The 22,773-nt window shown below is 37.9% G+C and overlaps 2 protein-coding genes across 11 annotated transcripts in view; one reads left to right on the top strand and one right to left on the bottom strand.

The window, feature by feature from the left end:
- Positions 1–22,773, bottom strand: part of BLNK (B cell linker) — a 91,721-nt gene that overhangs the window by 51,164 nt on the left and 17,784 nt on the right. For all 7 annotated transcript variants that reach the window (XM_085065149.1, XM_085065150.1, XM_085065146.1 and 4 more), the window contains exon 3: positions 9,372–9,418. In XM_085065149.1, the coding sequence (XP_084921275.1) occupies positions 9,372–9,418 (47 nt within the window). The remainder of the gene's footprint in view (positions 1–9,371; positions 9,419–22,773) is intronic.
- DNTT (DNA nucleotidylexotransferase) overlaps positions 928–22,773 on the top strand; it is a 140,782-nt gene continuing 118,936 nt past the window's right edge. For 2 of the 4 annotated variants that reach the window (XM_085065160.1, XM_085065157.1), the window contains exons 1-2: positions 929–1,984; positions 12,187–12,279. In XM_085065160.1, the coding sequence (XP_084921286.1) occupies positions 1,898–1,984; positions 12,187–12,279 (180 nt within the window). In that variant the 5' untranslated portion in view covers positions 929–1,897. Of the gene's footprint in view, positions 1,985–12,186; positions 12,280–22,773 lie in introns of all 4 variants that reach the window. The other 2 variants (XM_085065161.1, XM_085065159.1) reach the window with 2 other exon arrangements.

Genomic DNA, 22,773 nt, shown 5'->3' with positions numbered 1-22,773 from the left:
CTGTAGTCTTTTCTATCTCCATGTGTTTCCATCTGCTTAAGACTGCTGTCTTCTGTTTCCTGGATAACTGGAATTGCCTGACACTGTGTTCTGGGAGCAGAGATGTCACCAAATAGAGCAGGTTTCAAAAGTCTTTTCACACAAAAATGTAGTGGATTTGAAATACCACTTTCAACAAAAACCCCAAAAAACAAAAGCAAGCAAACAAACAAACAAACAAAAAAACCAACCAAAAAACCAACCAACCAAAAAAAAAAAAAAAAAGTAAAATGATCAGGGAGATAAGGGACTTTCCAAAGAAAGAAATTATTATATTTTTAATTAAAAAGTATCAACCTACTATTTGAAATAATAGCCAGAGAATATTTTATGACCAAAGATAAACAATTTAATGGAATACTCTCTTCTGTGGAGAAAAATTGCTCAGACTTGTAACTACAGCCATGAAAATTTTCAGTTGTCTAAGGCTGCAAATTCTGTGGGTTGTTGCTAAGGATATGTTTACACAGTTGGTAACTTTAATTGCATTAAGACCACAAAACTGTAGCAGATAAATTGGAGTGCTACACTATATCAGAAATGGTTATTATTTTTATAGATCCAAACATGAAGCATTTATTGCTGTAGTACATCATTTAAAAGAGTTACTTCACAAGTTTGTGGTCATAGGAACCTGCATCTTTCCACTCTCAGATGATATGGGGAGAAAAAAGTCTGTATTTACTATCAACACTGAATTTCAGAATAATTTCCCTTCAGATTTAAAATTCAAAGGGAGCCCAGTCAGAAGGGAAAGAAGAAAGAAAATATGATAGAAGTCTAGATGTAAAGAAACACATATATGTAAATGTGAATATCCATTATACTGCATTATTTATAAACAATCTTCCCTTTTCTTTATATATTGTTTTAATACAGAACAAGAAGGTTACTGCATTGAGTAAATTACAATTTAAAATATTTTGTGATTAAAGAAAGTTTCTGACTGTTAGTTTAGAAATAATATGCATAGATGATAGCTGTACAGGATAATTAATTTCTGGTCATTAGTGAATTTTACCAACATCTGCAGCATGGATTTAGATATTTAACACCTTTCTCTTAATTGTAAATATCTGCCTGGGGTTATGTCATACATTTGAAATGGTCCTGTTTGTTTTGTCATAATGATGTTGAGTCAGGATTATGTTTAGAAACAGACTGATGAGTGCAGACTAGTTTGCTATGTACTACTTGTAATTTGAAACTGCTCACAAGGTGAATATTATTTGTATAACTCTTGCTATAAAATATCTATATATTAAATAGGAAGACAATACTGATACAGTAGAGTCTTCCAGGGAGAAGTTATTGGTTTTTAAGATATCTTTTCCCTAAGCATTGAGATTTCTTTCAAGCTTAACCTTTCCTTGAGGTCGGTTAACTTTCATCATTCTGTTCACAGGAGAATTGCTCCTTTTATGAAAAACTACTCAGAATATCATGAGCTTCTAAAGCAATGATATAGCTTTCTATTATTATTCTCATTCCTGGTGGAAGTGGTGCTACCTGAATGGAAGTGCCCAGTGTAATTTCATTTGTTTCAGTGTGGTCCGTGGGGTGTTACCCCAGCCCAGCGAGTGACGTGCTGCTCACACGTGTATGGAGGCACCCAGCCATGCCCACTCATTTGTTCTTTTCTTCCTTCAGCATCTGGCACAGGCTACTGTCACCAATGTCACCTGACACCTCTGTGCTGAGCCAGAATTACTTTACTTTAAGAAAGCCGATACTCAAGAATGTCAGAGTTGAAAGAAATGCTGTAATAGAGGAATGGCACTTTGAGCTTGGTTTAGAATGAGTTCTAAGCCTAAGGCCAACTGCCTGCTGGAGCTCTGCCGTGGAGCATTGGTTGTGAATGAACAGCACTTCAAACCTGTCCAGAAAGTGGGGCTTTCCCAGAAACTGGTGTTCCATCCTGTGGACTCTGCAAGGTACATCACAGGTATAGATGTGTACAGATATGTTGGTTTTGTCTTAGGTTGGTTCGGGAGCATTTACATCTTTAATCCTGAAGAATTTATTCCCATTATTCATCATGGTTAACAGAGGATCTGATACTATATTCACCTTGATGATGGTAGAAAAACATAATTTGTAAGGTCTGTGATCAGAAATTAGCTACATTTGTTATTTTTCAGTGTTTATTTAGCTGCCTTTTTTTGGTTTTAAGGGAAAACCCAATAAAATACCAACACGTTGGAGGTATATGATACGTGTTTAGTACTGCTTTTGGTTAAAAGATGAAATTGTTGAAATTTGTTGGTTTATCTGTAATTTTGAATAAATCCCTGGAAAGGAGTAAGTTAACAGAGAAGACTGTAAAACTATACATGTGAATCATACTTCTATTTCTTTAAAAATAAAAAGTAATGCTAGGAAATAATTGACTTTGGAAACTTTTTTTTCAGTGTATATTTAAATCTATTTGTGGGCTATATGTGGACATTATTTGTACAGTAATATAAAAGGAATACAGTTGGTAGTTAATGTTGGCATTTCAAGCAATATGAAGAATTCTTTTATGTCTGTTCTTGAACTGTAATATCTATTAATTAAAGCAACAGTATGGATATGTCTTATATTCTCATGTATTTCTTCAGAATATTATTCCCTGCGCCAGAGGAATGAGATGAGGGACTAATATACTGGTAAAGGTAATTAATTATATCAGCCAGATCAGTGACTGAGAAAAGGACTGATTACACTTACGAAATGTATGGCAAGGTATATTAACTCAAATGGTAACATATTTTTAGGTTTAGTCTGTATTCTGAGAGCTTGGTAAAATAGTAAAAAGCCATGAAACTGAGCAGTGAGGAACTAAATAGGAGAAATGACAGAGCTGTGGTAGCAGGTGTCTGTCAAACTCAGTGCCAGAATTGTGAAGAAGAAACTGAGACCTAATGCTCTGTCAAGGATATCATTGGAGAGTACCTAAAATGTGCAATGGCAGTGGGTAGAGGAGAATGGAAAACAGGAAAGCTAATATAAGAACTGTAAAATACATAACATTTCTCTTTTTTTCCCTTCCAGAATTCTTGGCTATTAGAAACAGAAGGAGATTGTCAGGGTTTGAAAAATTAGGCATGGCTTGTGGAAGAATAAAATAAAATATTTTTAAAGACAGATTATGTAATACTGTTCCACTGTCATTTTTAGCAGCAATCTCAGTCCAGACCAAGACAGATTTGGACAGGGAGACTGACCTGCCTCCCTGCTGTGGAGAATGTTCTTTAATGCCTCTGTTCTCATGGAGGTTCATAAAATAACCTGCAAGATGTAGTCTGAGTAGTCCTAAACTGTATCATCCTGCAGGGAAGCTGCTGTTAGTGTGGGAGGAGTCTGGACAGAGTTTGGCCTAAAAACAGTTCCCCTCTTCAAGAATTCAGAGCATATCTGAATTTTATTTCTAAGAATTACAAACAAACATCAAGACTGAAAAGTCAAAGTGTGTTTATACTGCTGGGGGGAGCATGGTGCTGGAGCTGGTGACAGCCGAGCAGTCTCTGGAAGAAGACATGGCAGAGCTACACCTGGAGACAAGACATTTCTGATCATGTTCAGCATCCATTAGAACAATCGTCCTGCTTCTGGCAGCTGAGCAGCTCCTGTGCTTGAGGATAACTCCTCAGTTCCTGTACTGCACCCAGTGCAAGTGTACAGGTGTTCTGAAGCACTGAAAATGAGAAGGCTACCATGAAGATGCTTTTGACCCATAATTGCATAGCTATGTGCATTATGATACTGTCTGTGTTTAGGTGGTTGCAGGTGATGTATCCATCAGGCTCTCTGATGCCCTGAATTATGTCTTGATGAGTGTCAATGCATCTGCATGTAGTTATTCACAAGCACTGCCATGCCAGTGTCTGTGGTGTCCCTAAGGTAATCCTACATTCCTCACACTGGTTGCTCTTGGAAAGGGACTTTATAAGGAAGCTGCTAGTAAAAAAGTATTGCTGAACACAATTGCTGCAATTTTTGGGGGGCAAATCTTTAAAACATGTCTTTTTGGCAAAGTTATTAATTCTATGGGTTTCAGGCAGTTGGGTTTCAGTTGTGAATTCTGTTGCACAAGGGGCTGCTGTGGCATTCCTACTGAGGGCACTTCATCTTTTCCAGGCCAGCTGCTCTGAGCAGCCTCCTCTGAAGCTGTTTCAAGTGTCTGGTTGCTGCAGCCCCAACTGTCTGGCTTGCAGCTGCATCAGACCCTCCTGCTATGGTCCCTTAACTTCTGCTTGCAGCTCATCTTATAACTTCTCTACTTTGCTTGTCTTGACGACCCCATTTTTAAGTACTGCAGTTTTCATTGCTTAGTATAATCCCAACCTGTTCTTTTCTCACTTCTGAACTGAATAAAGTTTATGTGATTTGGTTTAATACTTTCCTTCATTATCTTAGAAATAGTGCACAGACGACTTGACATCACAACCTGAATGTATGAACTGATGAATGAAGCTCCACATGCTTATACAAAAGCAAAAAGATGTTGTGTTTTCACTCATTTTTTGAGGCTAGTCTAAAGCAAGAAGAGTGAAATGTCTCTCCTGCAGAGAGCATAAATATATGTTGATAACACACTATAAATTAAATATTGTATTTCTTTCAAAAACTGAGAGGGCTCCAGTTTGGGCACTTGGAGCAAAATGAGCCAAGACTTCTGTTCTGTTTTCTGCCCAGTGTGTACTTGAACTGGGGCACATGTGGAATTCTGCTAAAATGAGATTATAAATTAATAGCCCTTCACACTTCATTGCTTGAATGAGCCAGAAGTTATTTTCTTCTGGTTTTGAGTCCCAGGTGCAGCACTTCCTGACTAACAAATACGATTTTCTAAAAGGGAAGAAAGACCAGTGAATTGAAACTGCAACAACCTCTTCTCTGTGGTCTGAGTACAGCCATATAATCGAGAAAAGGAAAGCACATCAACTGACAGGGTGGAGGAAAGGGATCCTGTCCACAAATATGATGTTGGTGAAGAAGTGGTTTGTAATTTGGGCAACAGCTTCCATTTCTGGTCCTTGCTTCTGGCTTTGTGTAGAAACATAACCAGGTCATCTGGATATGTGTCTTAAAACGGTGACATATTTCTTTGATTTTTGGTACCCAAGTTGAGTTGCTGAGTGACTGAAGTTCCATTGCTATTTAGGCTGGTCTAGAGTACTAACAAGGGGAAACATTTCTACTTTCACTAAAACCTAGTGAGATGAAGCTGGCAGTTACAGCCCTTCCAGCTGGACCAGCACATGCTTTGTTCTCAGAGGCTGATCCAGCCCTGCTCTTCAAAGAGCACTAAGAGATCTCTAGTCTGGCATCAAAAAGTATCTCTGATGTATATTGCTTAAGGTCCCTAAAAATGAGCATAGTTTTGATAGTAAAGGAACACTTATAACTGTTACCCCCACCCCCCCAATGACATTCCATAGGTGGCTGAGCATGGTAGGGCAGCATGAAAAGTGATTGGGTAAGGCTGACTAATTCTATACTTTTCTAATTTAGAAATTGTCCTGAACATTAATGAATGTTAATGGTAATGTGTAATGAAAAATCATGGGGCTGAAGAAGAGGAGGATATATATATATATATTTAATAAAAAAATATATAACAGATATTAGGCTGTTCACATCCTTAATGAAGAAATAAAAGAAAAAAACATGAGAGAGGGAAGATTGAAAAAGGTGTTAATGTGTAGCATTTCTGGTTATTGAAGGTTGAGCTACCTGCAAGTCCAGACATCTCAAGTGGAACACCTCAACATTACGAAGGTACTTTCCTGGTATGTAACAGCTGTTACAACTGAGAATTTATTCATACGATTCAGGAAAAGACATTGCCTATTCTTGGAAGACAAAGATGGAAAATTTCAGTTTGGACTTCTTAAAAGCTATGATCAAATAAAATGAAAAAAATGTTAGAATCTAATCTAGAAATCACTCTTAATTACAGAATACTTACTTAATTTAAGAATAAAATTTTTTTCTGTATATGCCATAAATACCTGGTAGAATAAAGTGAAAATTTATTTTCTGTGAAAATGACATTTTTCACAGAAGTGAAAATTGGTAGATGTTTATTTCAAGCAAAGGAGATCAAATGCTGCCCACATCATAATTAAACAGAACTTGTTATTATGTGTTCTGCAACACAGCTCACTTATTACCCAGGATCTTCCATAACTGCATGTTGCTACATACAAATGGTAAACTCAAGACTTGACACCTCAGACCTGATTTGCAGGTGAGGATTTCTCCTTTACCTGGCAATCTGTCACAGCCAGAACAGGCTTCTGAATTTGCATGTGATAGAAAGTACTGACTTTGTGATGAAAGATTTCAGTCCTGATTTTGTAAAATAGTCCCCAGACCTCCCGAGCTGAGAGCAAATTTATTCTGAGTTTGATCTGGGATGAATTTCTAACCACATTAGCTATAAAGGCAGTCTTTTAATTTCACACTCCCTGAGAAAATGAAACTTGAGTAAGCTGAAAACATTATGAAAAAACTTCTGCATAAATATCTGATACTGTAAGTCTTGGACTATCTACACTGAGGTGATGGAGCTGTAATAACATTTCTTTCTTGAGATATGCTTCCAAATTTTGGATGTTTGTAATTGAGTTATAGCCTACATGCCAGGACTTACTAAATACAGTTATGGATACCAATCTTGCACAGCAAGACAGCATATTTGGAAAGGCCTTTAGTTCCAGTATTCTCATATATCTGTGGTATAAGGTTGATTATGGAACCTGTGCTCTCTTAAAGAGTGCTGAATGTAGCATGATGATTTATTTAGTGTTCTTCGTGGCATAAATGTTAACACTGACTAAAGGAGCCCATGGCTGTTGACAGTGGGATGTTTGAAATGTCTCTCATGGCAAGTATCTGGAAAGTGCAGTTGTACTGGCATTCTTGAGAGTGAATGAGGTCAGTGTTTTGGGTGATCTCAGGCTTTCAGGGTGAGAGTTTATCAGCTGACTCTACTGTGTGGAGTGAAAAAATACAATGGTGCTTCTGCAGGAGGAAGGGCTTTAATCAAAGTTTAGGATTTCAACAAGATGTCAGGATTGCTGAAAACATAAACCTGTGAGAGCAGTTTGTTGCACAATCCCAGCAGCCAGCTCCAGAGAGGGTTTGGACTAGTGACTCAGTGCTCCCCTGTCTTGTGTTTGAAAGCAGCACCTCTCTTCTGATATTGTTTTGGCAACCGGGGAAGGAAATCTTTCATTATTGCATTTCAGGGATAGGACAAGACACTAGTAGAGACTGCACCTTGATAATTTCACCTTAATATTCAGTAGCTGCAGTTCAGAAGCAAGCTAGGTAGACCTGTGGCTTTAAGTGTAGGTGGGAGCTAGTTTATATGGGGCTATCATTAGGCTGTCAAAGTCAACAGTGGCATAGTAAACCCAACAGAATATAATAAGAGACTTCATGAAAAGTGTAGTGCAAAAAAGTTTACTTAAGAGTATCAAAACCGAATTACTATGATAACTCTTTCCAGGTAAAGCCTTTTGTCTTTTTTGCCCAGGTAATTTTTTTCCCCTTAGAGAACAAGTACAGTAGTGGCTATAGTGAAAAGAGCCTTGAAGTTTGTGAAGGTGTTTGGTGCAGAGGGCAAGAAAGCACACCCAAGCATGGCTGTGGATTTCTTCTGGAGCCCCTGTCATGAGATGTTCCAGCAGAATGGGGAATAACTATATGTTTTAGTTCACAGAGCAGTTACAGCCTTGTAGACTCAAAATCTTGTGGAAAACAAGAATACCAAGTGTTGAACTAGAATGGGAAAGGCAAAGAACTTTTGCTGGTGGACAGACAGCCTAACTCCTGCCTAATGAAGCCTCATGAAGAAACTTTCACAAGGGTGGAGACCTGAGGCACTGGTTAGTGCCAGGAGAAACACAGGGTTTCAGTCTCACCTTGTCTGGCAATTATTCATTTTCTCTTTATCTATCCTTAGTGTTTTGGTCCATTGGGAATTACCTGTTGTATGAACACGCTTGAACAGGCCAGTTAATCTGTTTTAGGTGGATCAATGTAGACCTTCTCCTGTTAAACTGAGTGCTACAAACTCAGGCAATTTTTGCAATAGCAAGTGGCACAATGTAAGAGTAATAGATTTTAGAGTGGCAGTTGGTACTAGGGATATGACATCCACCCTGTGAATTTAAGGAATTTTAATGCTTTGGACAACAGAATTCATATGGCAAAACACTGTTGTTATTCCAATATACAATTTGAGAATTCAAAGCTTGAATGCACACATCAGTAGAAGTGCAAATGTTGGCCTCAGTTCAATATATTTCTGTCTGCCCCAATATTGTAGTAGATCAGATTCATGTCTATCAGAAAGAAAATACGTATCCTTGGTTGACTTTATATTAAGTTGCTCCACATTTTCTCTCAAAATGATGTTCTATTAGACTCAATTGCTTTGCAAGAAAGTCCTGTGATATTTTCTTTACTCATCTAGTTAATTATTAAATTAAACCCAGAAGAATATTTACCTATGCTCTCAACAAATTCCTATCAATAGGAATAGGAACTTAATGGGTAAAAATGCCTTCAAGTTCATCCAGCCTCTTACCAATAGAGTGGAATTCAGAAAACAATTTGTAAATAGATCAATGTTTTCCCAGCTAGTGGGGGAGGGGAAGGCTACACGGAATAATAACAACCATCAGGTGAAGAACAGCAACACATGATATTAAACTGAAGCCTTCATGGGTTTATTTGCCCACAGATAAAATTCTCTAATATTATTTCTGTCTTGTACCACAAGAGAAATATTATATTTGAACATTAAGGATATCTTTTCGAATGAACTTGATTTGTCACAGGCTGTATGAAGGCATTTCTCACCTGTTATATCTATATTTGCTAATCCAGTACTGTATTTAAATTCTATTGAAATTACTTTCAAGATGGCACTTTGTTAAACTGATCACGTAAATTGATCCCTAAGTAGCACATGAACCAATTCTGAAAATATGACCTCAAATACCATACAAGAAAAGAGCCTTTGTGTTCTGGAATAAGTTGAACTTGTACTTTTCCTAATTATATGGTTGTCCCTTTCTGTTCTGAGGAAGAATAACACCCAGCATCTGGTGCAAAAGAGACTTTCCTGTCAGCTGATCTGAACCACAGCTCTTGTAAACATTCCAGGATCCTAAACCTGAGGAAGTTCCACCCCCATCAAATAATGTTAAAGTGCACATTAGCAGAAGGTTTCAATTCTCATTTTTTCCTAATTTATTAACAAAGCAACTGTTGGAGTACAACAGTGTATTAGTCCTTCAATGGGGAAACAGAAAATAGTGAGAACTTACGGCTGGTGCATTGTTTTGAATCGGCTCAGCTCATATTCTGACACATTCTGATGAGAGAAAAAACAGATTTTATAGTTTAAATGAAGATAATTTTAATCAAGAGCAAACCATGAAATGAAATACATTATATTTTTAAAAGTAAACTAAGCAAAGACCTTAAAAACAGTTTTTCATTTCGTAGCTACATGCTTGTCTCATCTTGGTTAATGCTTAACATTTTGTTATTGGTCTGTTGTAACATTTCTAGAAAGCTGATAGCACACACTACATTGTTAAACTGGAATTTTACTGGGCATGTGGTAGATTAAATTAGGCTCGTTAATGAATCATTCAAAAAGTGATAAGCAAGCCATTTAATGTGGTCTCTTCACAGAATTTCTTTCGGTTTTTTTACTCAAATCAGCAGATTAGTATAACAATGGTTGAAGATACTTTAACAATGGCTGGGATATTATTAACCTCATGTTTGGTATGTTCTTGTTCTAAAGTTCTGTATTACTTCTCAATCCATGAAAAGCTGTTAATGAAAAATAAATAACATTTGTAGTTTGCTACCTTGGCATGTAAAGTACCATTCTGGTGCTGAACAAGCTAACTCAGGTAACTGGAAACAGTTTCACCAAATGATTTCAATAGTTTGTGTAGCTTTACATAGCTTTCACCTCAGTGTGACAAGAAGTGCATGCACTACTTTTGATGCTCAAGCTAGTGTGCAGCTTGCAGTCCAACTTCTCAAGTCAGAGTTTTAAGTCAGTCTAAATGAAACCCTTTTTTAATCTATGGATTTTTCTTTAGTGGAAAATTTCCAGTAAAGTCTCTGGATTGTACCAAGTGTTGGATTACATGTTTTCAGTCCAGAAACCTTCTAATGCTAAAATGCCCCATTTTCCAGGATAGATTTCAGCAGAGGATAGGTCAGGCTGAAAATATGTCCATTGAATACATGCAATTCTAACCCTCTATCTATTTTTGTGCTGGGAAGAGCAAATTAATTGGCCTATTGTCTGACACTTTCTAATCCACTATAGTGGATGTGAAATCTCTGAAACAGATACTTGCTAGTGAACTCAGTGATTCTGAGTCCATTGTAGTAGGACTGATATTTACCCACCTCTATCTTTTTTTTCTGAATAATGCCCCAACCATCAGTCCCAAATCAAGCTATTTTGACTTTTCTGTCGCCATCTCATCAGCATGATAGATGAATTTGTATCAGGCATACAAATGGAGACACTAATAATAAGTGTATGAGAGAAGATCAAGTGGAGAACATTTATGTTCTCAGAGAAAACATATTTCCTCAGACTATATTTAAATTCCAGTGAATATCTGCATTTCTTGGACATATTTGTTGTGAAAATATGCCATTTCAGACAGTAGAGAACCCCCTACATTTAATACTTATCCTGTAATTATACTGTAGAAAAAAGCAGCTGCGTATCTACATATTGTGGGTATGGTAATTAGCAGATGATCCAGCAGATCTAGAAATCACCAGATTCCTGAGCACATTTAAAACTGCATTGAGCTGTGTGGTTGCCATAGAGGCCCATCTGGGCTCCTTCAGGCTTCATCAGCTGTAGGGATGACTCACCAAATTGCCTCTGCATATCAATGACCAGCAGGAGCAGCAGGGCTATTTCCTCACCTTCTCTTGCACTTTTTAAGCAGGAGGATGAGGTGAGGAGGCACCTGTGCTTTTTGTTGTAAGGGTTGCATTCTTATTCACTCCCTTTTCTTTACAAAATGGAGTACTTAAACCTTTACTTGTGTATATTAGGATTGCTGGGGGTATAATGGCTTGGTGATTTCAGAGTAATAACTTGTGCAATTTTCTGTCCTCCAAGATGTTCTTTGCTGGAATGTGCTGCCTAAGCACAGCTGCCTTTCCACGCAGGCAAGTGCTGTGTGTATGGGCAGAACCAGCACTTTTTAAACTTGGAGTGGAGCTTGGTTGAGAAGGAAGCTAAGGATCTGAGCAATTCCTCTATTGGGGAATGTTTTGTAGAGAGAGTTTAAACTTATTTCTCATCCCTCTCCCCCGGGACAGTCTTCAATGATGGGATTAAGCTATGTGGCTCCCTGAGGTTTGAGATGATTGATATCTATGGGTCCAGCTGAAACCCTTTTTTCTTTTTTCCTTCAGTAAAATGCACTATTGATTAAAGCTAAGAGCTGCTGCTGCTTTTTACCAGCGGAATTCTGGTCCTAGGAAAGAGTACAAAAATATCTTGCAGACTCAACACTTTTGAAATGACATGGTAGCTTCTGTAGGAAGATGACTAATGCTTCCAGGTTTTAATTAAGCATTGCTTCTGTTGTTGCTTATGATATGCATTGTTAGTGATTCATATTGGCATGAACGGAATAAGTTGCAAATGAATATGTGTGATAAAGAAGAAGTTAAAGTAGTTTCTCTCCTGGAGGGATTTGAGTTGCCAAATATACAATGAGGAACAAAAGGGACAGATTGTTTTTGGTTTTTTGGTGGGGGGAGGTGGGGGGGAATTGCGTGTTGGTTTGTTTGTTTTGTTTTTTATGTTTACAGTTTCATATTGGAACACAATTTAGAAAGCACATTACAAAAATCTGTTCTCCTCTAACCTGCTGTTTATTTCTTCGCTTCTTCTGGCTGCTGCATCCACCCAACATCAACTTTCTCAGTAACTCGCTTACTTAGTAGCTCAGAGTAACCAAAATTCCCAGCTTGCAGATCAAGCCAACCAGCTTTGTTCTGCAGGTAGCATCCTGGAGTGAGAGAAACGCTGTAGTAGTGCAAATGTTTGAGGTGTGTTTTTTGCTCCTTTACTTGCAGAAGCATGTCTTGGCCCTGAGCCTATCCTGCTGTAGCTGCTTGCCACCATGGGTGCTGACAAAGGGCATGCTTTGCATCAGAAGCAAGGAGAAGGTAAGTTTCTATACATTCTGGAGCTGTAGACCATGAGTGGGCTTTGTGTATTTTCATCTGGGCTCGTCCCCGTGGGCTGTGCAGTACCTGCAGGGTGATCCCTCGTGTCTGAGCTGCTCTGCTTCTGTGCATGTGCTCTCAAGGGACCAGGGTGAGGGTGGGTGTGTGTGGCTTACACGCCTTGGCTGGGTGGGATTTAGGGCATTTTGCAGTCCTGAGGATGCCTGGTAGGTGGATAAGAAATAGTGAGTGTGTGATAGGAAGGTAAAGGGAATGGGATAAAATGTTATAACACAATACATAGCATATGTGACAGCTCCATCTGTCCCAGGCATAGCACTTCTCCAAGGACGTCTCCTAAGTCATGGACATTGCTATCAGCAGTTATGGGACTTGTGTTTTGGATTATGCATTTGCTTTGGAATTTTATTGCCTTGCTTTTACAGTTGCTGAGATTGTGCTAAGGGATGGTTTTAATGGTGTTGTTGCCTCAAAACTTTTTCAGGTGTCTTTGGAGAAGGTTGTTGATACAGTTGGTTGCATGATACAGTGTTTTCAACTCTATTTTGAAGTTCACTGAAGTGCATCTTTCCCCTTCCTTACTTTCCAGCCCTTTCTGGTAGGAAAGCACTTGTATAAGATGGTTGTGGCTGCAGGTGCAAAGAATACCTGGAACAATCCAGGAGAGCTGTGATGGATCAGTAGGAGCTTGAAAATGTCAGATTTTGATGTGAATGAGGATGAGGGGATTCCTTTGACATTATGATAAACAAACACACTGTGTTGCTAGATGAACTGTCAATATCTGTGCAGTACAGCTTCATGTAAGGTGACAGTCTTGTCATTTCCATACAAAAATGCAGAGTTACATTCTGTGATGTTGCTAGTTCTGAACATGGCAGCTTTGGAGATGTTTGTTGCTTTTTGTGTGTGTGTACATATATTTGAATGTAATAATGTATACTGAATTTGACTTCCTCCTCATTTTCTTCAATGACTTTTCTTTGGGGGAAGGGAGTAAAGACAGGTTTACTTGACAAAAAGCAATTTCATGTAATAAAGTAAATACATAATACAGAAGTTCTATATTCAGTATGACCAAGTTTATGTTAAGACTAGTTAATGAAAACTGTTCTTAAGAAAAACACCTGTAAGGAATCCTTGTAGGAGATTAGGAGGAATGTACAGCTACATTTTTGACTTTTGAGAGACAGAGATTTGAAATAGAAATAAAAGTTATCTAAATTTAGGCAGTCAATATAAGTAAAAATCTGAAAAATCATAAAATTGTAATGAGCCATATTAATGGTATTGCTTATTAACTGGCATGGCAGCCTATCTGTAATTACTTTGGCATTTCTTAGTATAAAAAAAAGCAAGGGCATTTCTTAGTACAAGTGTCCTTATGGAATATAAAAATATCTTTGGAGAATAAAAGTAAGATTTCAGTGCTAGCCTCTAGAGACATCACCTGAACTACAGACTTCTGCCAGCAATATCTGGCAAAAACTGTCAGTGTCTCAGACTGAGTAAATAATGGAATAAATGCGTAGAGGAAAATGTTTAGGGTTTGTTTTTTTGTTTGTTTGTGTTTTGTTTATTTTTTTAATATTTAATAAAGGAGATCTATGCCCCAAGCAGGTGGGGGAGAAGTGGAGAGAAGGTAAAAAAAATGTGAGATACTTAAAATTAAAGGTCAGTTCCGAAAGAATGACACAATAGAGAAATGTTTCTATTGTGAACAGAGAATTACTATTTTAAGGGCATTGTCCTTTTTAAAGTGTGTAAAACTGACATCTAGTGGTAGCAAGAGCACTTAGTGGGCAAAGTGGCTTTATGGTGAGACAGTTTGCATAGCAGATGAACAGATTCTAACTCTATTACATACTAATATTGCAATTCTCTGTTCTTTAGCTGAGTGTTACAGAGCATTTCAAACTAAATCTTGCTCCTTTTAGTAACATCTCACTTATGTAATGCCAGGTGGTGGGTCATCTTTACAAATGCATGGCCTCTTGCTGGAGAGCTGATGAACAGTTTCATCAGAGGGGAAAAGTTTGAACGGGGCATAAGGGTTAGAAAGAAGTGAGGATAAGAGTTACAGAATTTTAAAATGTCAGTTGGGAAACTGTTTGGCAGCTACCAATTTTAGACCTCTTAGGAACAAACAGGAGAAGTTCAGCCTCAGAACTGTGATGTGTTTCTCAGGTGTGGCATTACTCACAAGTGTGAGCTCCTCTGGGAGGGGAAGAAGGACTTTATGGCCAAAACTGAGCTCTCATGTGAATTTGGGCAAGATATGTGGGCTTGGAATTGATAAGGCATATAGCAATGTTCTTACATAATTCCCATGTTCATTTGCTGCATCATGCTTAATGTATTTATTTCTCATTCATATTTTTATTTAAAGGGTATTTAAAAATATTTTTCTTTTCTGTTTTGTCTAGCTTGTGTTTTTAGCGTCTTTGAAGAAAAAAATCCCTTGCTAAAACTCTGCATGATCCCTGCCCCACTGAGGCTCTAATTTACCTTTGCCTCCAGTACCATTAGATACATAATGTATAAATTACTAATAATGAGCAAAGATATGCAAAAATGAAGTATAAGTTATTTTTAAAATTATTTTTTAGAACATGGATTAGGGGCACCCTACCTAAACTCAAAAGGTGTATCTTAAAGTTATAGAAAAATAGAAAAGCATCATTCAAATCTATCTTCCTTACAATAAAATGAAAGAGATCAGTAATAGCAGACTGGGTGAAGACAAAGGCAAATCTGAAGGAGGAAGGAAAGCAACGGTGCTTCAGTGGAAGTGAAATTAGAAGTGTGTGTGGGGATTATTTTTTCTGGGTTAGCAGTTTGTGGCAAGAATTGTCAAACTATACTGGTCAATTTTTGGCTATAAGTGTTTGTTTTACACTCAGTTCATAATAACTGTTGCAAATATCTCAGAGATAAAAAATAATGGTAGCATAATTCTAATTAAAGATAGGTCTGTGCAGTTTCAAGGCTGTGGTGAATCATATGATGCCTCTATCATTCCATCTCTGTTACTTTCAAAACATGGTGAATCATATTTGTTGAACACAAATGTTGACATTCTGCAATGAGACTCAAGTCACAGTTACAGAAGTGGTGTAAGAAACAGCAGCTGTCATTTCAGATAGGCAAGCCTGCTGCTTTAGTGAGAAAGCAGAGCTGAGCAGCAATCCTGTTTGCTACAGAGCTGCTCTCCAAGGACAAGATTAGCTGTTAACAGTTGTGCCAGCCAGAGCTGGGAGATGCAATCTTATCTGTCCTGAACGTGGTAATCCAGTGCAGGTGCTTAACAGCTCTAATATGCTTTTGACCTTTTGGGTCTGAGTGGGAGCAGTTGCAATGACATGAGGCCAATTGCTATGTGCAGAGTTGCTCTGGCTTTGCACTCCCTGGGGCTTCTCCTTACCTCTTGGACACTGATGCCTTTCCAAAGTTGTGGAAGTATAAGTCATGCTAGTAGCACCAGAACTGTTAATATACATGAGATCTCTAAGATTTCAGAGCAGCTGTCTCTGCATTTGGCTTGTATAAGACATTGCATAGCTGTTGCTAGCAATGTTGGTAGCAAGGGAATATATTCAGGACATGCTTGTTATAAACAGGACTACTGGGTTTGGGTTTCTTGGTCCAGTGTGGATTTGTCATCCATCATGGAATGCTGCTGTTCTTTTGTCCTCAGGCATGCTTTTAGTTAAAAATCTTCCCATCTAATATTGTGTTACTAAGAGCTGTGTTCAACATGTTATGGGAGTTTGAGATCTAGATGTTTCCCTTGCTGGAAGGAACGGTGGAGTACTTTACATTTTTTTGGACAGCTGGAATGACTTTATTACATTGATGGAGATCTGTCTGTAGTATTGCTGCTCTAACATTTTAAAGTAAGACCAAATGGAATTATTTGATTAGGTTTAATGTACTGTATGATTCTGAGGAATCTGTACTGCCTCACCTACCACACTTTAACAGTTGAGATGTTAGAAACCTGTTTATTCCTCCAGTGAAAGATGTTTTCCTTCAGTAGTAGCTCAGTGAACCCCTGTGGTTTGCATCTGAGGAAAACTGCCTGTTGCAATAGTACCATCTCACATTAAGAATAACCAGTTTTGTTTTGAATGTGCTCAGTGAAACACTAAACTAGCTGACCCTTTATTCTTATATGTGCTGTAGGTAGGTTCACCTATGATTTATTTATGACCTAGGGTTTCCAACCTATTATATACCCCAGGAGCTGTTTGCTCAAACTTGGTTCTCCAGGACTTTTTGAACCTGTCTTATTCAATCTCACATGCATAATGAATTGTCTTCTTCTTGAAAGCTGGCTGCAGAAATAGCCTTATTCTAAGACAGTAAGGCTTGATTTGCAACATAAATCTGTTTATATAGTGCATACAATGGAAAAGTTCTTGTTATTTTTCCTAGAACATGATGTCCCCATTAATCTTAGACTGACCTGATGGAGGGCTGAGAGATTTCCAAGCTTCTTTCAAAAATTATGCTGTCCTTACTGACAGTGTAGTGTTCTGTGGGCCAAGCTGTGTCTGTATTTGCATGTCCTTGCTGAAGGGACATTTACTGGAACACAGAAAACAAAACTACTTCCCATATCTTTGTAGTAATGCATCACTACATGCTTAAGCAAATTGAATTTTTGTGTTTGAAAAAGGAAGCAAGTTACCACATACAGAAATCACAACTGTGACCACCAGAAATTTAGTCTCAGCAAAAAGCAGCAGAGCCTCTGCTGATGTAGGCTGTAAGATTAGGAAGTCTGATTTCTTGTTGCGAGAGAAGAGAATTCAAAAGAGCCAGCTGAAATTCTTCTAGCATTTATCTCTAAAAGTGCTTCATCAATTAAAACAAATTGTTTTGCAGGGCTTCTTTCACTTCATTGATGATTAAGAATCTATAAAAAAATTTGGTAAAGTTGAATCAATTAATTTTCACATTTTTTAATATAAGGTAAAAGACCCAAATGAGGCATGTAAGCATTACTGCATGTAAGCATGTCTTAGTTGTTCCAAAGCACTGAATTTTTACTTTTATGGGAAGTTTGCAACTGTTCCTTCTGAATCAGAGCAAAGGGAAATATTGAAATGTCAAAACTTCTGTTTTTGGCCACATTTAAAAATCAAGGGCCTGGAAAATATTTCTAGTCTTCAGTCACCTGAGAATGCCAAGAAACAGGACATGCTGCAGAAATGTCCTCAGTATGGAAGAGTCCTGCTAGAAGCAGAACTGGTGCTTTAGGAACTGACTTTTCCTCAGGACTCAGCCAAAGGTGTGAGTGCAATATGCTGTTGACCCAGTTTAACAGTGACATAAAGCAGAATTGACACTGTCAGCTTCTGTTAATAATCTTGCCGTTGTCATGCTAAACCAGGTCTGAGGCCAGCTGCTGCTTCCAGCTACCTGAATCCTTCTCCAGGAGCTGCATGCAGGTGATTTGAGTCAAGGGGTGCCCTTCTGGGTCTAGCTTATACTGTGAAAACAAGGACTGTGCCTTGGCTGTGTGGTTAAGTGCAGTTTCTTTCTAACTCGTCCTTCCTACTGAAACAATCCGGTTTTGATATTTGGTATTTCCTTAAAGTGAGCAGACATCTCTGCAGGTATGAAACAGTCCCTTCAGTTAATCTAATTTGTTTACTGAGGGAATGGGAGGAGGCAAGAGGTGAAACATTTGTGGTGGTGGTGTTTTCAGTGTTTGAATACTGGGTTAGTAGGGTGAATAATGCCTTTGATAGACGGCTGAGGCTGAGTAGTTGCAAGATGCTCTGTGCATTGCACTGAAATACGAAACTCAGTTTTCTGGGTACTAATTGTTTCCATCCTGCTCTCATGAGGGACACTGGAAATGACAACAGGAAATAGCATATCAGGAATAAATTCTCAGGTCACTGGTAGCTGAGACTGGCAAGGACTCTTCATTCTATGGGAAAGTTAAGTCATTGTTTTTGTTAACTGCTTCTGTACAAGCCAAATTACTAAATACAGGTGCTTCCCAGGTGTGCCAGGCTGTTGGGAGCAATGGGGTCAATCTTGTAGAGTCCCAGACAGTGGGTGACTTTGGGCCTTCCACTCTCCCCTGCTGGCCAAGGGCCTGGGAACTGTGCAGATGTGCTCCCTGCTGACACTGCCTGCAGAATCAGCTGCCTTCTGCTTCCCTGCATCTAGACAGAAACAATTAGAACAAGAAGTGCTGGGGAAATAGCTGAGCCTGAAAAAGCTGTAGAGAAGGGGTATGAGAATAATCTTTACCTCTCAGAGCAAATACTATGGCAGAAGCTGTCAGCAGTAGTTAAGCTGTAGCAGCAATCTTAAAAGCAAAACCTATATATTCTTGAAAGATTAGGAAAGAACATCTGCATAATTGTAAGCACATTACATTTCATCAAGGGAACTAGAAGTAGCAAATCTTAATTATAAGAATAAATACTCTTGCTGAATCAGGAAACCAAGTGTGACTTAGTACATGCCTGTCTAGCCTAAACACTTTGATGGTTGGCTGTCTTCTCTTTGGAAGTAAACCACCTCATAAGCTCCTTGAGTATCTACATTGAAGAAACAATTTCATATGCCCACACAGAAATCTGCTGAGCTACTTGACTTTGAAAGTACTCCCTGGATAGTGGAATAGATTTGCTGTACCTCCTTTGATACTGGTTTAGGTTTTTGAGGTAGTGCTTTAGTTTCACTGTTTAGATTTTAATAATTGCAGGGGTTATATCTGTCCTGTATAGATGCTTAATAATTCACAGAATCACGAATATGTTGTGTATCTATATATGTAGGCATCTTGAAAATGAGCACTTGATTTGCTTGATTCACATTACTCCAACCACTGCAAGCAACATTATTAATAGTGAGTAATCACTGACTCCATCAGCAAGATCATGACTGCTGCATTTCAATGACTGAAATAACTTTGTGAAAAGGTAGACCTTAAGGTGCTGGCTGGTAGTCATTTCAATTAGGACAAAACACCATAAATAGTGATAATTTAGGTAAGCAGCAGAGGTATCAAGATTGGTCTAAGTTGTCTAAGTGCTGCAAGAACTCAACCATCACAATGGTTGTGTGTTGAAAAGACCATCTGCCAGTAGTGTGTGCAACATGTGGCCCTGGCTCAAACAGAAGAAACTATTTCTGCCCCTGGAGAAAAATAACTACAGGTGGCTATATCTGTAAATGTCTCCATTCAAAGTATGAATGAGATCTGTGCTGGGTCACAGCATGGTGGGTGTGGATGAGGACTTCTAAGGTGAGGAGGAAGACAGGTCTTGCACAGGGTAGTGACCTCACTCTCGGTCTGTGATGGAGAGCAGGGTGCTGCTTAGTGGTGTATGGCCAGAACAGCCCCACATTTTGACAGCCACATCTTGAAGGCACAGAGCCAAAGGCTGGTACAGTATTACTCAATTCATACCAGTGGCATGAAGAGCTTTACAAGCTTTCTCAGTAAGTACTCAGCTACAAAGTGGTTAAGGGTATTTGATTTAAACATCTGTTTTAGTTTTCTCAGTTTGGAAATTTGAAAGACAGCCTGTAGATAGAGCATTCCTTCCCCCATACCCCAATGTCCCCTGTCTTTCTGGGATGCCATTAAATTAGTTAGTGTGCTTAAATGGTTTAATTAAAGTCTTTTCTGGTTTAATGCAATTGACAATGTCTTCTGTCAGTGCAATTCGTCTGGTGCTAATGATGCTTCTGGATGATAGATGTTGTGGGGATAGCTATCAAGGTAGAGAGTAACTTAATTTGAGAGGTTTGATTTCCTTTTACTTTAGCTGTCAAGACCTGAACAGATAGCGTCAGTTAGAAAGAAGCAAAGGAAAAGGTGCTTTGAAAGTTTTTCACCTCCTTTGTTCTTATATGGAAATCTAACAGTATAAAGACCTATTTGCCAAGTGATGCATATCTAATAGACGTTAAACTCTTAGATGATTTCAGTAGGAAAAAGGAGATAGTTTTGGATAAAGGACTCAACATATTAGGTTAAAATTGTGGTGTTTGTGTGCATATATATTGCTCTACACAGTATCAGTATGTAAGTAAAACAGTCTTTGTAGTTTTATACTTCTGTATAGCTGCCTGGTCTTTACACACAAATAGTAATTTATTTGGATTTCATGCTGGATCTGCATATTTAATCAAGGTCCTGGGGTACCCAGCATGTACATCTTTCCCTTCCCTCTCAGCATGATGAATCTTCAAAAGTGTAAATATTGGTCTTTTCTCTTTGACACTTCATGTTAGCCAGCCTGTGTACATCTGAAGTTCTCAAACCTTTGAAGTATTCAGATTGTATAATCCTGCTCTTATTATATTCTGCTAGATTTTATAGCATTAGATACTGCTCAGGAATGTATGTGAAACAGACTTCCCTTTGGGTCATTCTCAAAGTGATCCAAGTTAATTTTCAACAAGGCAATCAGTGTGGGTTATAAAAATGATGTCAAATGTCACTGAAATTACTCTTCCACTATATATAAACATACATGAATCTTCTTTAGAAATATCCTTTTTTCTACCAATTTTTAAAATTTAAATGACAGTACTTAGCAAGCATGGCTCTTGAAGTGAAATAAATACTAGAATATACACTTAAAGTGTCTAAAAATAAATATTTTTGTTTCAAGGCTTTATAAGTCAATGACCCAACATGTTGACAACCATGATTAAATACTTACAAGAAATTCCAAATTTTCACTGACATACAGACATTGTTTCCTTTCCCGGCAGTTCATGAAAAAACACTTGAATTTCAGCATACTCCCATCTGACCATTTGGAGCAGTATGTCTTTAAATCTATTAGCAAGCTTGTGCAGAGTTCAGAGTGTGAGGAGAAAGGAAAAGCAGCATGTTTTCTCTGAGAAAAGTTGAGCTTTGAAAGCTACTGGAAGTTTTGGAATGTTAAAAGACAAACCAGCTGAGATACATTAATGGGCAAAGAGCAAGAGAAGAGGTCAGAACTGTACATGCAAATGTCCTTTCACATCCTAGTAATTTCTGAAGATTCACATGGCTTCAAAAATAAGCTCATTCCAGGAAAACAATACATGTATTTGTGAAGAGTTCTAATATTAGTCTGTCATTATAATGCTATCTGAAAGCCAGTGATGTTTATGCCGGGATGAAAGCGACCAACATGTTAATTTTAAATTACTCTCCTAACCCCAGTTTCCTTGTGTGTGGGAGTAGTTTCTTTTTAGGGAAAAGTCACTGTTGGTTAACTGTTTCTCACCCTTTCTTGCTCTCAAACCATTGACTAATATTGAAATTTAGCTCACAGTGAATATTTCCATTTTTACATTTGCATGCTTTAATCAAGGTTTTAAAGAAATTTATAGTGCAGAGTGACTGACATGTAGTGTTGTTTACATGCAGAAGCAAACTAGGAATTGTATGAACAATGAGCACTAACATAAAAACATATACTGCTCTCTAAATGATTTGATGGATTTGTGAATGTCAAGAGGCAATAATGGATGATGATCATATTCCATAACAGCCATCCTTACAATTGGGCATATACACTTGTAAAGCAGGAAAAGAACATTTAACATCACTGTATTAAAAGGCTTGTAATGAGTTCAATAGCAGTGTGAATCCAGTTCTTTCTTAATTGACCATGAGCAAAATAAAATAACTTTTTTTGGATAAAACCAGTCAATTTTGATTACTTAAGTTTCTTCATAGTTCAATAATACTGTAAGTACTATTTTTTTAGCATGGCTTTCCACATTCATTCTGGTTACTAAAGCTGCTAGCCATGACCATATTACTTCAATTATAGGATGCAACAACTTGTAGCTATTTCTGGTACAATAAAAGTGCAAAAATGAAAAAAAGAGAAACTCCTTAATAATTTAAGATGGCAATGAAATGGATGTGTGTTGTTGCTAAGTCTCTATCTTACATTCACTTATTTTTCTTGGAGGAGAGGGAAGCACAGGTTTTAAACTTCAGACATGCAGACTTAGAAAACAAAATCAATTTAGAAACTTGTCCTTATAAATCAATGAAATAACCAATAGTGGTGTGTACCTCCTACATAAACCTAAACAGAAGTGTTGTGTTTTTAGTCCAGAAAAATAAAACGTTAAGTAAAAACACTAAATTTTATTTTTACTTAGTACTTTCTACTGCTTTTTCCATGTGACTGTAATTACTCAGCCAAATAATATACCTGCATAGTATGACCAGGTGTCTTCTACAATACTTAAATAAGGAAAAACAATTTGTGTTTTTCCTTCTATTGCAGTACCTGCCAAGTAAAAGACCCCGGCATTTCCCACTCTAATTTTTGTAAAATGATTGCTATTTCCCACTATTATTTATGTGTGAGAGAGTGAATCTGCAGCTCATTTGGATGTGAGTGTGCACACCATCAGATGGGGGATGTTGGGAGGGTTGTTGACCTGACTGATAAGCAAGCTTTTGCAGAGTGTCTGTGG

This window comes from Lichenostomus cassidix, chromosome 6 (genome assembly GCF_008360975.1).
Source record: "Lichenostomus cassidix isolate B80296 chromosome 6, HeHo_3.0, whole genome shotgun sequence".
NCBI classification, from domain to species: domain Eukaryota; kingdom Metazoa; phylum Chordata; class Aves; order Passeriformes; family Meliphagidae; genus Lichenostomus; species Lichenostomus cassidix.
This window is presented reverse-complemented; position numbering and strand designations above follow the sequence as displayed.